The sequence below is a fragment of the Eulemur rufifrons genome, chromosome 2, assembly GCF_041146395.1.
Source record: "Eulemur rufifrons isolate Redbay chromosome 2, OSU_ERuf_1, whole genome shotgun sequence".
NCBI classification, from domain to species: Eukaryota; Metazoa; Chordata; class Mammalia; order Primates; family Lemuridae; genus Eulemur; species Eulemur rufifrons.
Window position 1 is genome coordinate 14,423,834 of NC_090984.1, and position 17,336 is coordinate 14,441,169.

At 42.7% G+C, this 17,336-nt stretch overlaps 1 protein-coding gene across 1 annotated transcript in view; it reads right to left on the reverse strand.

Annotated features, from left to right (window-relative positions):
• The window catches only part of LOC138397516 (putative adhesion G protein-coupled receptor E4P), a 33,416-nt gene extending 17,132 nt beyond the window's left edge, over nucleotides 1-16,284 (reverse strand). Inside the window, exons 1-9 of the mRNA XM_069491636.1 lie at nucleotides 16,253-16,284; nucleotides 15,448-15,498; nucleotides 13,578-13,700; nucleotides 12,518-12,670; nucleotides 9,530-9,570; nucleotides 8,878-9,013; nucleotides 5,409-5,516; nucleotides 3,250-3,434; nucleotides 1,803-1,973 (exon numbers count right to left, since the gene is read on the reverse strand). Of these exons, the coding sequence (XP_069347737.1) occupies nucleotides 1,803-1,973; nucleotides 3,250-3,434; nucleotides 5,409-5,516; nucleotides 8,878-9,013; nucleotides 9,530-9,570; nucleotides 12,518-12,670; nucleotides 13,578-13,700; nucleotides 15,448-15,498; nucleotides 16,253-16,283 (999 nt within the window). The 5' untranslated portion in view covers nucleotide 16,284. The remainder of the gene's footprint in view (nucleotides 1-1,802; nucleotides 1,974-3,249; nucleotides 3,435-5,408; nucleotides 5,517-8,877; nucleotides 9,014-9,529; nucleotides 9,571-12,517; nucleotides 12,671-13,577; nucleotides 13,701-15,447; nucleotides 15,499-16,252) is intronic.
• Between the last annotated feature and the right edge of the window lie 1,052 nt (nucleotides 16,285-17,336).

Consider the following 17,336-nt stretch of genomic DNA (forward strand, 5'->3'; position numbering starts at 1 on the left):
TGTGCTGCTGCATTCCTGATGGAAAGACAGGTGGTCCTCTGAGTTTAATCCCTGAAGCAAGTGACTTAACCTGTCTGAGACTTGGTGTTCCCATCTTCAACATGGGGCATTAATAGTGTTCTCCACACAGAAGTGTTGAAAAATCGAAACAACTAGACCAGTGCTGTCCAATAGAAACGGGACATGTCTGGGTGGCTGAGGCAGGAGGATCACTTGAGTTCAAGAGTTCGAGACCAGCCTGAACAAGAGCGAGACTGAGACCCCATCTCTACTAAAAATAGTAAAAAAATTAGCCAGGTGTGCTAGCCCACGCCTGTAGTCCCAGCTACTTGGGAGGCTGAGGCAGGAGATCACTTGAGCCCAGGAGTTAGAGGTTGCAGTGGGCTATGATGAGGCCACCACACTCTGGCCCAGGTAACAGAGAGAGACTCTGTCTAAAAGAAAAAGAAAAGAAAAGAAAAGAAATGGTACACGTGAGCCATGAACCTCGTGTGTAAGTTGAAATTTTCTAGTAGCCATAATAAAAGTAAAAACAAACATGAAATTAACAGTGTATTTTATTTAACTGAGTAGATTCAAAATATTATGAGTTAAATACAGAATCACTGTAAATGTGAACAATTATTAGTGAGATACACTTTCTCTTTCTTTTTCATATTAAGCCTTTGAAATCCAACGGATATTTCACACTGACAGCACATCTCAATTCAGACACTGCATTTTCAGTAGTGAAAGTGAAATGTAGTCCTACCAAACAAAAAGTTGTGTTTAACTGAAGAATATTATACGCTTCTCCAGTTTTTAAATTTGGATCATTAAAATTAAATGAAATTAATAATTTGGTTCATCAGTTGCCCTAGCTACATTCCAGGTGCTCTATAACCACATGTGTCTAGTTATCCTGTTGGACAGCAAAACACTCAAAGATAATATCCATGAAGGCAGGGATTTTTTTTTTTATCTGTTTTGTTCTGTGTTGTATTCTAACACCCAGAGCAATGTCTGGTGTATAGTAGGCACTCGATAAATATTAAAATGAGGCCATGCATATAAAGCATGCAAGCATGCAACACAGTGGTTGTCATATAGCAAATGTTCAATACATGAGAGTTAAAAAGAAATAGGGGGAGAAGCTCAGTAAATTTCCTTAAACCTGAGTTTAAATAATTTAACTATCCTAGACTAGGTTGGGACCTAGGAAATTCAGAGGACTATATTATGTCATTGGTGACAGCCAGTTGCCTTCCTGTCGTCTGAAGGCGGAGGTTTAGTTGTAAGTTTCTCCTGCAGAGTGACAGATGATTTCAATCCCAGATCTCCTTGGACCTTATCACTGTAGCGGCTGCCAAGGAAACTCCCCAGTGTCTGAGGGCTTTCCTTGTTAGCTTGAGCTCACTCTGCCCATGTCCATGGAAGTGTCAGAGAATCAACATCCCCTGGGTGCAACTCTCAATAAATGACTAAAGGTAACTGGAGTGTAAATACCCCAGCTCTCTTTCCACTCAGTTAGAATGACTCTGAGATGTGAGTTCTACGTTGACTCCCAGAGTCCCCCAGAATGAATAAGGTCCACTTGCCCACAGTGGTGAAAGGCTTGATAATGCTCTCTGCCTTGGCTTCTCTCTTCTTCCCCTTTAATTTTCCCAGTTCCCCACTGGTGTTTCCCGGAATCCCCTCTCACGTGAGTGACTACTACCCCATGACTCTTTATCTTACAGTCTTGTTCTACAAAATGCAGAAGATGACCTCACAGTTTCCCAGACACAATCATGTTGACAAGAGGGGACCATGAATGTTGGTACCTTGGGGGTTAGAGCCACAAGGACAGCAAAGCTGGACAGGTGGTAGCACTTGCATTGGGTGTGAGTATCATTGCTGTACACGTGAGAGCAGCCCTCCGTGGACCAGCTGCCCCCCTCTTCCTGCGATTCTTCCCAGTAGACACACAAATGTTTTGTCCTCGCACCTCCAGGCTGGAAAAGAGAATAGCATGAAAGTGGGTCCCTTCTTGGTTTGATTATTATTTTTTTTATTTCAGAATATTATGGGGGTACAAACATTTTGGTTACATGTAATGCCTTTGCCTGGTCCAAGGCAGGGCTACAAGTGTGCCCTTCCCCCATACAGTGAGCTCCGTCTCCATTAGCCGTGAGTTTACCCACCCCCACCGCCCCCACCTGACTGGCACCCAGTGAATATTACTACCATGTGAGCACCTTAGTGTTGATCAGTTAATACCAATTTGATGGCGAGTACATGTGGTGCTTGTTTTTTCATTCTTGTGATACCTCGCTTTGACTCATGGGCTCAAGCTCGATCCAGGATAATATACGAGGTGCTAGATTTTCTTTATCTATTCATCTGTTGGTGAAAACAGTTTGTTTCCATATCTTAGCTACTGTGAATAATGCTGCAATGAACATGGGGGTGCAATTGTCTCTTCAATTCTTTTGGCTACATACCTGGAAGTGGGATTGCTACATCGTATCATATTCTATTTTCAATTTCTTGAGGAGCCTTCATACTCTTTTCCAGTGACTACACCAGTTTACATTTCCCACCAACAGCTCTATAAGAATTCCCTTTTCTCCACGTTCTCACCAATACTTATATGTTGACTTTTTGGTAATAGCCATCCTAACAGATGTGAGGTGATGTTTCATTGAAGGTGCTTTAACATTTCTTCTTTTTTCTAATTTTCAAATTTATTGATTTTTAATGTCTTTTTTATTTTAGAATATTACGGGGGTACAAATGTTTAGTTTATGTATATTGCCTTTGCACCACCCAAGTCAGAACCATTAGCATGTCTATCCCCCAGACGGTGCACACCGCATACATTAGGTGTGAATATCTCCATCCCCTCCTAGCCTGCTCCCACCTGCCCAACACCCAATGAATATTACTACCATATGTGCACATAAGTGTTGATCAATTAGTACCAATTTGATGGTGAGTACATGTGGTGCTTGTATTTCCCTTAGTAGAATGGGCTCCATCTCTATCCGGGATAACACAAGAAGTGCTAGATCACCATTGTTTTTTATGGCTGAGTAGAACTCCCTGGTATACATATACCACATTTTATTAATCCACTCATATATTGATGGGCACTTGGGTTGTTTCCACATCTTCTTGTCAGTCTACCTCTGAGTGATTAGCCTTGGATCCATTGCCCTACCCGGAAGCTGATAATACACCCTTCGCTTTAAAACACCTCACAGAGAACCTGCCCTGGCTTCTGCTCACCTGAGTATGTTGAAAAGTCAGGACTACAGGTCCAGACAGGTCAACTTTTTCCTTCAAGCCAATGGTGCCACTCACAATGTGAGAGTTTAGTTTTACTTCCCGCAATCCTCTTCTGTTCTTAAAAAAGGATCCATTCAGAATATCTCCAACAGATAGGTAAGTGATGAGGGCAACTGCACTTCTATCTGGGAAAAAAATAAGAGAAATAACATTAAGGAATGTGCATAGTTTGGGAAGTTGGTCCACTAGTGTCTTAGATGAGGGTCAAAAGGCAAGCAACGGACAGTTAAAACTGCCCTCGGAAATCCCTTAAATTTCCCATTCAATACACTACGTGAAGTTTGGAGCGCAGCACTTTTGGCTATGTAATACATATTATAAGGCCCCACACATTTAAGAGGTAGGTATATGCGAAAATATGCTCATCAATGAGTAGTAAAAATATATGTGAGCCCTTACACATCACAATCAGAGTTGTGTGGCAAAATGCGTGTCCTCAGAACGGCAGGTGGAGCTCAGGAAGGCTAAGGAAGGCTCACACTCCCATCCTCCATCTCCCACTCGCTCTGGGGTATCTGATTTAGTGGACAGGTATGCAGGGTGACCCATTCTATTAAAGTCACTCCTTTGCCTTTTCTCCCCCGTCCCCCTTCCCCACCTCCTTCTCTTCCTCTTCCCCTTCGCTTTTTATGAAAGTGCAATTTAATTCACAGATGTTCAATGCACAAAGGATGTTCTGTAACCTGTGGCGTGTTTCCCAAATGTCAATTATTCATGTGTCACCATCCAATTTTGGCCAAAGCTACTTACCACCTGTATTATTATTCACTCCATCTTAAAAATCAACTCATGGCAGGGCACAGTGGCTCACGTTTACAATCCTAGCGCTCTGGGAGGCCGAGACAAGCAGATCCCTTGAGCTCAGGAGTTTGAGAGAAGCCTGAGCAAGAGCGAGACCCTGTCTCTACTAAAAATAGAAAAAATTAGCTGGGTGTGGTGGCTGCACCTGTAGTCCCAGCTACTCGGGAGGCTGAGGCAGGAGGATCGCCTGAGCCCAGGAGTCTGAGGTTGCAGTGAGCTATGATGACTGCACTCTAACTGGGATGACAGAGTGAGACCCTGCCTCAAAAAAATAAAAAATAAAAAAAATAAAAATGAACTCACTTTTAGATCCCTTTCCTCTCTTCCCCTACTCTACACCCTATACTAAAGAGAAAAGGTAAATCAGTAGCCGAGAATTTTTTTTTTTTTAGTAGATGCAGCAGGCATGTTACTCTCTGTGTATCCAGGCCTTACTCTTTGAAATAGTTTATATGCATTAGTTAATTTATTTATTCTTTCCTCACACATTTATTGAACCCCTACTGTGTGCCAAGACATTCTAAGTATCATAACATAGCAGTGAACAAAACAGACAAAATCTGTGCCCTCAGAGAGCTAACATTGTAGGGGGAGAGGTGGATAACAAACCAATCGATAAATTAGAAAAAATGACACAGTGCAGGTGCTTTGCAGAGACTAAAAGTGAAGAGATAAAGCAGGGGTGGCAAACTATGGCATGAGGGTCAAATCCAGCCTGCCACCTCCTTTTGTAAATAAAGTTTTATTGGCACACAGTCACGCTGCTTCGTTGACATACCACCTATGGTTGCTGTCATGCTACAATGGCAGACTTGAGTAGTTATGACAAAGATCATCTGGTCCAAAAAGCCTAAATATTTACTCTCTGATCCTTTTGCAGAACAAGTTTGCCAAGCTATAGGATAGAAAAAGACTGGGTGACTTCTTTAAATAGGGGGTTCATAAAACTCTTCTCAAAGGAGAGGATATTTGAAGTAATCTACCACAATCGAATGTTACCTTTTCAGACATCACATGGAAAACAGGCACGTGTCAGCCTGTCCCTTTTAAGGAAGACTATCAAGGAATCCTATTGGAACCTAAGTGTGGATCACAAAGTGTGTAGTCCTTTTAAGATTTCAACTTTATTCCCCCAATTGCCTGATCAATGCTCAAGGAAGATCTTTTCATTCTAGAATCTCATAGAATCTTCCTACTTTGAAAATGGTTTAAGTCCCTATCCCTTGGTCTAGTAACCTAGAAATGAAACAATGGTGCCTAGGATTTGGAGTCAAGAGAATCCATCGTAGTCACAGTACCTGTTGTGGCTCCTTTGAAAGCATAAGCACAGTTGATATCCATCGTGTTGTTTCCAGCTTCTAAGAGAGTCTTTGCACTTGTCTCATTGCACCTCTTGGTTTCATAGACTGAAAACATGAAGAAAGTGAGTCCTTTTGTACTTACTTCCCATGACTAAAAAACTTGTTGAGGACCTCTGTTCTTTGGAAGACCCCTTACTGCTGATTCCATGTCCCCAGTGCAGGGTAGACCAGATGGCTTTGCCCCTCCACATCACTGGCTGGGGGGAGTGAAGTGGTGACAATGTCCAGAGCAAGACACACACTGGTCAGGAGATGACAGGAGACAGCTGTGCCTCCCTGAGCTAGAACTAAGGAGGGTGCAAATTTAGCATTTACCGTAGGCTACTTAAGGAGCAAGAAAAAAAGTGAACTAGTGATATTGGAGTCCCTGTTAAGGAGGAACATAATCTTTCTAAACAAGAGTAGCTAAGTATTAGAAAGTTTTCCAAGTAAAATCACTAGGGGAAAATCTGTTGCACTGAAGAAGAATTCTTTGAGTAAACTCTATCCATATCATATAAACACAAGATCTGATGAAAGATTACGCTCATAAATTTTTTTAGTACAAGGAGTTTGTCTCTGGACAAGTAAGAAAATTGTCCTAGGAGCTATGGCAGACAACTCAGTGTCCCCAGTCACCATTTACCCCAACTTTGGGACCAGGACTACCAAATTGAAGCTGAACACAAGTCATTTTCCAGCTTCCCTTGCAGCTAGGTGAAGCCATGCAACTATTTGCAGGCCAACAGATGGAAAATCAGAATGATGTGTCCTACAAAAAATGAGCATCCATGCTACTTCTCTTTTCCCTCTCCCACTGACTGGAAAGAGGATGTGGAAGCAGAGCAGCTATCTTACAACACGAGATGGAAGTTGAATGGTGAAGATGACACAGCACAGAGCAGCCATGGAACAGCCACATCAGCCCTGAGCTCCATATGCTCAAACTGTTAAAGAAATAATAGTTAAGCCATTTTTTAAGACATCGTTATTTCAGTCTTTGTTACACCAGTTGATTTGGAATGCTAGTACAGATATTAAGTTCACATGAAACGCTTGTCAAAATAGACTATAAGACAAGTCTCAATGAATTTAAAAGGATTGAAATTTTAAAGAGTATGCTCTCAGACAAGAACACATCAAAGAGATTATACATCGTGACCACGTGGGATTTATCCTTGGTATGCAAGTCTGGTTCAGCATACACAAATCAATGACTGGGATCCATCACATTAACAGAACAAAAGATAAAAATCATGGGATCATCTGAATTGATGTGGAAAAAACACTTGACAAAGTTCATATCCTTTCTTGATAACCACCAGCAATAAAATTAAATAAGAAACTATCAATGCATCTCTTTGAGGTATCTCCATATTGCTTTCCACAGAAGTTGTACTAGTTTGCAGTCCCACCAGCAGTGTATGAGTGTTCCTGTCTCTCCGCATCCATGCCACCATTTATTGTTTTGGGAATTTTTGATAAAAGCCATTCTCACTGGAGATCAGCGATATCTCACTGTGGTTTTGATTTGCATTTCCCTGATGATTAGAGATGTTGAGCATTTTTTCAAATGTTTATTGGCCATTATTCTGTCTTCTTTTGAAAAGTTTCTGTTCATGTTCTTTGCCCACTTTTTGATAGGGTTCTTTGATTTTTTTCTTGCTCATTTTCCTGAGTTCTAAATAGATGCAAAGACATCTAGAAAAGCTCAAATATTTGGGAATGAAACACACGTTTCTAAATAACCCATAAGTCAAGTGATAACTCTCACAGAAAGTTTTAAAATATTTTTCACTGAGTGATAATGAAAGCCCAACATCTCAAAATTTGCAAGATGCATCCAAAGAAGTAATTAGAGGGAAATGTATAACTCTAATTTATACTAAATTTGAAGAATTTAAATGCATTCATTAAAAAAAGAGGATGCCTTAAAAATCAATGATCTAAGCTATCAAGTCAAAAAGTTAAAAAATTAAATATGAAATACAAAGAAAGTAGAATGAAATAATAAAGGGTAGAAATAAATGTAAAAGAGGATGTTGGTACTTTAAGACAGGAGTCTACCAACCTCCTCATTTGCTGGCAAATTAATAAACCTCTCTTTCCTTCTGCTCAAAAAAAAAAAGAAATAAATGTAAAAGAAAACATAAAAATGATACAAATAATCAACAAAGCCAAAAATTGATTCTTTAAAATTATCAATATAACAGATGCAAAGGTTAAGGACACACCACAGTCCCTGACACAGAGCTATTAAAACCCATGTAATGTCCTGAGCAATAGGCACACTAGGAAAATCTTTTGTTCTGATATTTGGTCTTTGTTCCTGACGCACAGCTCCTAAGATCTTTGAGATTTCCTGAGGATCAGAAGCATGTGACTCAATAAATCCTTTGGAATTTCCTGGGCATCTTATGTCCTAGCCAGGTGACTCTTAGCCACCTCCTGTGGGCTCAGGATGGGAGCTGGTTATTGGGGAAACCAACCATGAGATTAAAGGGTTGGAACTTTCCATGCCATGCCACCTACAGGGACGGGGAGAGGATGAATGTTGAGTTGATACCAGTGTCCAATACTGTAATCAATCATGCCTAAATAATAAAGCACCCAACAAAATCCAGAAGAATGTGGTTCCAGCAGCTTCAAGGTAGCTGAAAATTTGGAGGTTCCTGGGGTGTGACATGCCCAAAGAGGGCTTGGAAGCTCCATACCCCCTTCTCCCATTCCTTGTTCTCTGCATCTCTTCCATCTGGCTGGACATCTGTATGTTTTATAATATCTTTTATAATAAATGGATAAATGCAAGTAAATTGCCTCTCTGAGTTCAGTGAGTAAATTAATCACACCCAAGGAGAGAGGTCACGGGACTCTGAATTATAGCCGGGCACGGTCAGAAGTACAGGTTACAACCTGGGATTTGCAATTGATGTCTGAACTGAAAACGCTCTTATGGGACTAAGTGCACAAACTGGGGGGGTCTGATGCTACCTCCAGGTAAATAATGTCAGAATTGAATGATAAGGCACCCAGCTGGTATCTGCTGGAGAATTGCTTATTTAGTGTGCAGGAAAATATCTACACATATTTTGATGACCAAAGATGAAGTATTCTGTGTTGTTGTGACTATATGAGAGTAGAGTAGGAGCATAACCCAAAGTGATTTCCTTTCTACCTGCCATGGTAGGATAGTGGATATGTTCTTAAGTAATTTTCACCATATTAAGGGAGGTTGGAATGGGGAAGAGAACTGGTTTATTCTCTTGTCCCTTGAATTTATATCTTTGAAAGCAGAGCCCTACTCATGTAATGTGAGCACAGAAGACTGATTCTGGGAGCCCATAGATTTTATCATTCATAAGCCCTGCCCACGCCAGGACCCAGATCTCTTTATGGAGGTCACAGGAGCCTACTCAGCAGCTCTTACCTATACCAAGCTTATGATCTTCACCATGTCCAGGAGAAACAAAACTCAAATTCCAGACACTTAATTCCGTTTTCTGGAGTAGTTGGGTAACCTCTCTTGCAAGGTCCTTTCTGCTTCCGTTCGTCCCCAGACTTTCCTTTGAAAGAAATAAGACTAATTAGGTAGATTCTCACGGAAACTTCAGAAGGCACAAATATGCATAAATGCGGTAGGGATGAGCCCAGAAGACAATATTGATTAAGGTGCTACTAGTGGATGTGGACACAAGATGCTAGACTGTGACACAAGTCTCTAAATGACAGGTGAGGCATTGTCACTCTTCCACAGTTTCTTCATTTCTATTGACATCTGAGACCAGTCAATGCTTGGTTGTGGGAGGCTGTCCTGGACATTGTAGGATGTTGAGCTGTGTCCCTGGTGTCTATTCATTCACTAGATACCAGTAACATACGACCCTCTCACCCCTAATGTTCTGACAGCCAAAAGTGTCCCCAGTCCTTGACAGATGACACTTGGGATAGAGGACAAAATCATCCCTGGATGAGAACTACTCCATCCTAAAAATCATAGGGAAGCTGCTAGTGTTAAAGCAGGAAAATGATGTGGTGAGATGGACCAGCTGCTTCCCAAACCCAGGCTTCATCCCACTTACCCAGATACTCGCTGGTGACTGTGTCTTTCCGCTGCTGTTCTCTGGGGGGAAAAAGTAGCCATGAAATGGGATATGGGAGAAAACCCACCCTCACTCACATCACTTCTTCCAATTAGTGTCAAGTTGGGTCTTTCCCTGCTGCTTTCGCAGCCCACCCCAATTCCCATCTAAGAAATCCAAAATGTGTTCTACAGTAGATATAAAAGGGAGTTAGAATGTGGCTTCCAGTTTAATACTTCAGGCAGCAGTATTTACTGAGCACCTACTCAACACCAGACACAATGCTAAACCACAGGGATAGAGGTTAGTAAAAGAGACCAAGGGTGTCCTCTTGTGAAGTTTGCAGTCTGGAAGAAAAGGCATTAAGGAAATAATTACAAGTAAATAATTAAGTGATTGCAAGTGAAGCCCTTAATAAATAGAACATGATGACATGGGCACACACAGCAGAGCACCCCAACACATCAGGGTTGTGTGGAAGGCTTCCTGAAGGATTCAGTGTTAATTGAGTTAATAATATAGAAGCAGTTGTCTACACATTACATCTACACTATCTCCTTTAAGAGAATGCAAAAGGTTCTATAACAGGCTTATGTAGCATAAGAGTTAATACTTACTGAGTCCTCCTAGGTACCTAAGCCTGCTAACTATTTTACATGCATTAAAAATCATAAAGAATAGAAGAGGTGTATAGTTTGCTAGGGCTGCTATAACATAGCGCCACAAGCTGGTGGCATAAAACAACATAAATTTACTGTCTCACAGCTCTGCAGGCTAAAAATCCATAGTCTGGCTGTCAGCAGGACCATGTTCCCTCTAAAGAAGGTGCTAAGGAGGAATCTTGCCTTGCTTCTTCTAGCTTCTGGGTTGCCAGCAATCTTTGGCCTTCCTGGGGTTGTGTCAGCATAAGTCCAACGTCTGTCTACACATGGCCATCTTCCCTCTGTGTGTGTGTCTCTGTTTCCTAAGTTCCCTCTTTTTATAAGAACACCAGTTATATGGGATTTAGGGTCAACCCTAAACTAGTATGTCCTCATCTTGACTTGATTACATCTGCACAGACCCTATTTCCACATAAGATCACATTCACAGATTCCAAGTGGGCACGAATTTAGGGAGCACAATATTCAACCCAGAAACCCAGATTCTGCAATGGCTTCAAATTATCCCTACCTCTTGGGATTCACATTCTTGCAAAATCTCCTCCCATTGACTGTGGACTGGACCCAGTGACTCATTACTAATGAACAGTATACACCGCAGTGATAAGAAGTCACTTCAGCAATTAGGTTATAAAAGACTATGACTTTTGTGTTATTCACTCTCTCTGGCTGTGTTCAGGTGTTTGCTATAATAAATCTAGTGACAGATGCCCACAAATGTAGAAACTGATGGTGGCCTCCCATCAACCACTAAATCCTGAGGGCTTCAGTCCAAGGCCTCTTAAGGAACTGAATCTTTCCACCAACCCCTTGAGTGAGCTTGGAAGCACATCCTGCCATAGTTAAGCCTCCAGATGAAACCACAGTCCAGAAAATATCTACCACAGATATCTATCTGTGATAGACCCCGAAGCAAAAGACCCAGCTAAGCCTTGCCTGGACCCACAGAAATGTTGAAACAATAAATGTGTTGTTTAAACACTCATACACTGCTGGTGGGACTGCAAACTAGTGCAACCCCTGTGGAAATCAATATGGAGATACCTTAAACAGATACAAGTAGACCTACCATTTGATCCAGCAATTCCATTATTGGGCATCTACCCAAAAGAACAAAAGTCATTCTATTACAAAGACATCTGCACCCGAATGTTTATAGCAGCACAATTCACAATCGCAAAGATGTGGAAACAACCCAAATGCTCATCAATACATGAGTGGATTAGTAAAATGTGGTATATGTGTACCACGGAGTATTACTCAGCTATAAGAAATAATGGTGATATAGAATCTCTTATGTTCTCCTAGAAAGAGTTGGAACCCATTCTACTAAATGAAGTATCCCAAGAATGGAAAAATAAGCACCACATGTACTCACCAGCAAATTGGTTTCCCTGATCATCACCTAAGTGCACATTTGGGAATAACAACAATTGGATGTTGGGCAGATGTGGGGGATGGGGGGAGGGTATGGATGTATACCTACATAATGAGTGCAATGCGCACTGTCTGGGGAATGGACATGCTTGAAGCTCTGACTCGGGGGGGGGGAGCATGGGCAATATACATAACCTAAACTTTTGTACCCCCATAATAAGCTAAAATAAAATAAATAAATAAATGTGTTGTTTAAGCCACTAAAATTGGGGGGAGGGGGTAACTTGTTATGCAGCAACACATAACTAACACGTATATCTTAGTGCTACTCCCCTTTACAGAGGAGGCATATAGAAGTTAAATTAGTAACTGAGAGCGAGTTAGGGAGGGGATGAGGCAGCACTTACATCCAATCCATCTAACTCAAAACATGGAATTATGCTAGGATTGAACAATTAGATAAACATATTGTGGAGAGCAGGAGCCAGGCTTCTCATTGTTGGAGAAAGAAGTTACAGATAAGGAAATTGGGGAGGCTGAGACAAGCCTTGGCATTGCGCTGGCATCAGAGCTAACAGCATGAACTCATGGGCTTTAGGACGTACATAGACAGATAGACAGACATAGGAACTGAATTTAAGGTGAGTGAGAGATAAATAAGTAGACAAGTCCAAGTAGAAAAATCAGAGATGTCTTTTTCAAGGCCAGGAAAGAGACTTGTGTAGGAGACATAAACTGTTAAGGCATCTATACAGAGATGGTTATTTATGTCATGCACTGGGATAATGTCTGCCTGGACAACAAGGACAACAAAGGAAAGAGGGATGTCTGTTAGGACAGAGCTGTGCTCTCTCGCCCTGGCCTGAAACTGGCAGCTCTCGGAAACTCTCCCCACCTTCCCCCACCTCCATCTTTTTTTGTGGAGAAGAGAGTATCGGGAGGTTCTCACCATAACAGTCTGGATGGTCGATCTCCACCAAACCAGCCACCCAGTTCCAGACAGGATATTTGACCACACAACTGCAGATATAACTTCCGATTTTGTTTTTACAATATGCCCTTCTCTTGCATCTTGCCAGTCCGGTTCTACATTCATCAATGTCTGTGAATCAAGAGAAAATACCATTGTTTTTCATTTTCATAGAACGATACCAGTTCTCTTGCCCGTAGAATCTTTATCGCCCAACATTGTTCATCAGTGGACCCAAATAACATCTCCCATTCATGGATAGGATGAATCAGCATGAGAAAGATAAGAGTTCTCCCTATGTTTGTGTATAAATCCAATGAAATCCCAATAAAAAAACATCTACATGTATTTTATGGACTGAGATGAGTTGATAGTATCATGCAAGAATAGGCATAAAAACTGCAAGATGGGAACCAGACATTAAAACATCCAATAATGCGTTGACAAAACAGCAAGGTGCTGACACATGAATAAATAAATAATAGACTAATGGAATGGACTGAAAGTCCAGAAATAGACCAAGTACCTATGGAGCTTTACAATGTAGTACAGGGGATGTGTCAAATTACCAGAGCAACAATAGAATGTTGTTTTTGTTTACTGGTGAGCCTCAAATTTGTTAAATCAATTAAAAACACACAGTGGGTAGCAAGGGAATAAATATAAGGTAAGTTAACACATTATTAGGAGAGGCTGCAAGCTAGGTGGAAGGACCACACTAGTTAAATCCTGGCTTGTGCAATGTCTGTGTGTCGTGCGTCTCCCTGTCTCATCAGCCTTCCTTGCCAATGGACCAAGTTGAGGTTCAAGCCCACAGACAGAAGGTGCCCAGAGGCAAGGACTGACACCTTCTGTCTCTGTCTGGAGCACTCAGGGACAGGTGCACCTGCCCAATAGCTGTACCTGGGTGATTAATCTGCTGAAGAGCTATGGGTTGTATTTGGTCCATGGATTCTTGTGCTTTAGATGAAGGACACAAGCACCAGAATAGTTATCTCTAATGAAGGATTGAATTAAATCTCATTCATAATATCTTTACCTTCACATGTCTCGTGGGAGCTGAAAAAGTATCTCCTCCCAGACCTGGACCGGAATCCAACTTCACAAGTACAGTGCGTGCTGCTGTAGCATAAGGCATGCTCGGGGCACTGAGCACAGAAAGCTGCAGGGAACACAGAATGTGTGCATTCGTTTGCTCATTCATTTGTTCCAGAAATGCTCCTTAAGCACCTACAGTCTATGTGCTCTGGTCGGAAGGATGTCCTCTTGGGAATAGCTCTAGGGCATCCTTTTTGCACCCAGCCCACAGCTGCACACAGATGGGCACAGAGCCTGCCCAGATCCCACTTCTGCCACCAACACCACTCCCGCCTGACGGTGGCCTCCAAATGCAGCACTTGTGCTTCTTCACCTGAGGGCTCTCTCTGGCCACCAGAGTCCGCTTTGTGCATCACATGGCAGGTTAGCTCTGCTTTCCCTTCCAGGAGCAGCTCCCTCCATCAGTGACTGACAGAAGTCAGTCCATTAAAACAACTCAGCTTGGGTAATATATTAAAAAAAAACAACCAGGAAAGAACAAGAGTTGGGGAGAATGCAGAGAAGGTGGAACCCTTGTGCCGTACTGGGGGGAATGTAAAATGATGCAGCCTCTGTGGAAAACAGCATGGCCATTCCTCAAGAAATGAAAATTTGGAATCAGCAAATTACCATAGGAGCCAGCAGTCCCACTTCTGGGTATACACACAAGGGAAGTGAAAGCAAGGTCTGGGGGAGATGTTTGTGCCCCCATGTTCATAGCAGCATTATTCATAACAGCCTAGTGTTGCATAGACACCAGATGCCCACCGACGAATGGGCGGATAAACAGACTATGATACAACCACACCATAGGGTACTATCCAACCTTATAAAGGAAGGAAATTCTGACACATGCAACAACATAAATGAATCTTGAGGACATTACCCAAGTGACATAAACCAGTCACAAAAGTACAAACATTTTATGACTCTATTTATATGAGGTCCCTAGAGGCGTCACATTCATAGAGACAGGAAGTAGAACGGTGGGTGCCAGGGGCTGGAGGGAGGGTGGATGGGGAGTTACTGTTTAATAGGGACAGAGTTTCGGTTCTGCAATTGGAGAGAATTCTGTGCATGGACAGTGGTGATGGTTGCACAACAGTGTGAATGCCCTTAATGCCACTGAACTGTACCTTTGACAATGGTTAAAAAGATAAATTTTATGTTATGTATATTTTACTAGAATTTAAAAAATAATAACAATGAAACATCTTCCTTGCCCACTGTGGGGAATAACTGTGAGGTGTGGGCTCCACACTGTCCAGCGGCTCCCCCAGGGGTCGGGCTCTAGTCGCCCACATGTATCTCTCGTGACAAGGTCCTACCTCACCCTCTCCACTTCCTATGCCACTGCCCACTCCCAGGCGGTGCCTTCTGGTCACCTCCCAGAATAATGACTTGCTCCCGGGATCTAATTCTCAGGTGAACCCAACCCACAACATGGCACAAAGGCAGAGCATTTTGAGGAGTGACGTAGGACACAGGTTTGGGGAAAGAAAGAGCAGAATCCGCATCCACCAGCTGTGTGACCTTGAGCCGGCGCCTTCTCAGGAGGACCTTGGCCAGGTGGGGACAGTGTCCGCACCTGCTGTGTAGGAATGTCACAGAGGACTGAATGGGAGGCTGTGCGTCCGTTGCTTAGCTAAGTAAACGCAGATGGTGATGGTAATGCCAGAGAAGGCGGACAGCCCTCGGGAGCTCCCGGGAGCAGGTGGGAGACACCAGGGACTCAGAGCTCACTGTCTTGCAAAGGGCTCCTTCCCCTCCCAGAAGCAAGTCTCCAGATCCCAGTTTCCTTTCCTCTGGCCTTTGGCTGTGAGTAGACTCACCTTCAGAATTCCCGGCTTCTGGTCCTGACACAGCCAGCAAGACACCGAGACCTAGAACAGAGAGCGGGGGACAATTCAGAGGGGACTCCCGGGCTCTGCTTGGCTGAAGGCTGGGTTCAGGTCGTCATAACCCACTCAGCTACAAGACTCCAAGCACAGACCTTGGTGGTGGATCAGTATAGCAGGTACGTGAAGCGTCCCTTTAGCCAACCCCAGAGGGGCTTCCTAAGTCTGCAGATCCTACTGTATCTGTCTGCAAAGTGCATTTTTCTGCAGCCCACGGGGGCACATCAGAAACATTTGGGAATGACACCGTCTCTCGGAGGGTCCCCAGCAGGACTGAGCTCTAAGAGACTTAGAAACGTATTAACCAATCACAGTGTCGTATTGAACCCAGATCAAACAAGCAATTTTTTTAAAAGGTTATAAGGCTGAACATTTCATGACATTAAAGAACAATTGTCTACTTTTCATGGACGTGATAATTCACCCTCAGCTTCCTCACCTGCACAGTGATGGCCCCTCATTAACGCACCTTCATCGGCTCTTCCCTCTTCCTTGTGTGACACCCCCACTCCCCTTCTTGTGCTTCCTGGGATCCCCTCCCAAATAAACACTTACACACACTAGTTCTCCTCTCAGTTCTGCTTTGGGGCAGCCCAGCCTAAGAGACTCAACGGGAGAGTTTCATGTAGGACAAGCACACGCAGTTATTGCTGGAGAAAGTGCCAACTGTTAGAGAGCAAACGTAGCCAGGACAGCAGGGGCAGGAAGAGAAGAGAGGGGAGGTCTTTGTCCCACTTACCTGAGAGCAGGAGCAAGCACCTGCTTCCCATGGCCCAGACGCACCAGGAGCAATAAGAATCTCTCTTCAGCGGGATGTGGTGAGAGCTCCTGGAATGAATAAGCCCCGTGAAAACCAACTCCTCAGGGTCACAAGGCTAGAAACCTGGGGGGCGGGGGAGGGGGGCAGCGGCGATGCTTATCAAAACCCTAAATCCTGCCTCTCGTTTGACCCAGTAATTCTGCTTCTGGGCAACTCTCTCAAGGAAAGGATCCTGCAAGAATGATCACAGCAGAGGTGGTTGTAGGACACAAGCTTACCACCCAACACGTGGTGCAAAAGAGATGCATCTCGTGGATTGAATGTTCTGCTGGGATTTAAAATCCTGTTCTATTGCAATTAGTATAATCCAGACTGTGGAAAATTGCCCTGGACAAACTACCTTGTTTCCTTTCCTTTTCTTTTCTTTTCTTTTCTTTCTTTATTTTTTTTTTTATTTATTTATTTTTTTTTTTTTTTGAGACAGTCTTGCTCTGTCACCCCACCTAGAGTGTGCAGTGGCATCATCATAGCTCACAGCAACCTCAAATTCCTGGACTCAAGCAATTCTCCTACCCCAGCCTTCCAAGTAGCTGAGACTACAAGCATGTGCCACCATACTTGGCTGATTTTTCTAATTTTTGTAGAGAGGGGCTCTCACTATGTTGTTCAGGCTGATCCCGAACTCCTGGCCTCAAGCAATCTTCCCGCCTTAGCCTCCAAAAAGTGCTAGGATTACAGGCGTAAGCCTCCACACCTGGCCTCTTTTTTTTTTTTAACATTGCTATTATTAATTTGATTTTTTTAAAAATATTTTTCATTGACAAATATATATATATATGTATATGGGGTACAATGTGATGTTTCAATATATGTTTACTTTGTGGAACTATGAAGTCAAAGTAATTAACATATTCATCACCTCACCTACATATCATTTTTTATGATGAGAACATTTAAAATCTACGCTTTTAGCAATTTGGGAATATAAGTCTTATTATTAACGGTCATCACCATGCAGTATGACAGATCTCTAAAGCCTCTCTCCTAGTCAACTGAAACTCTG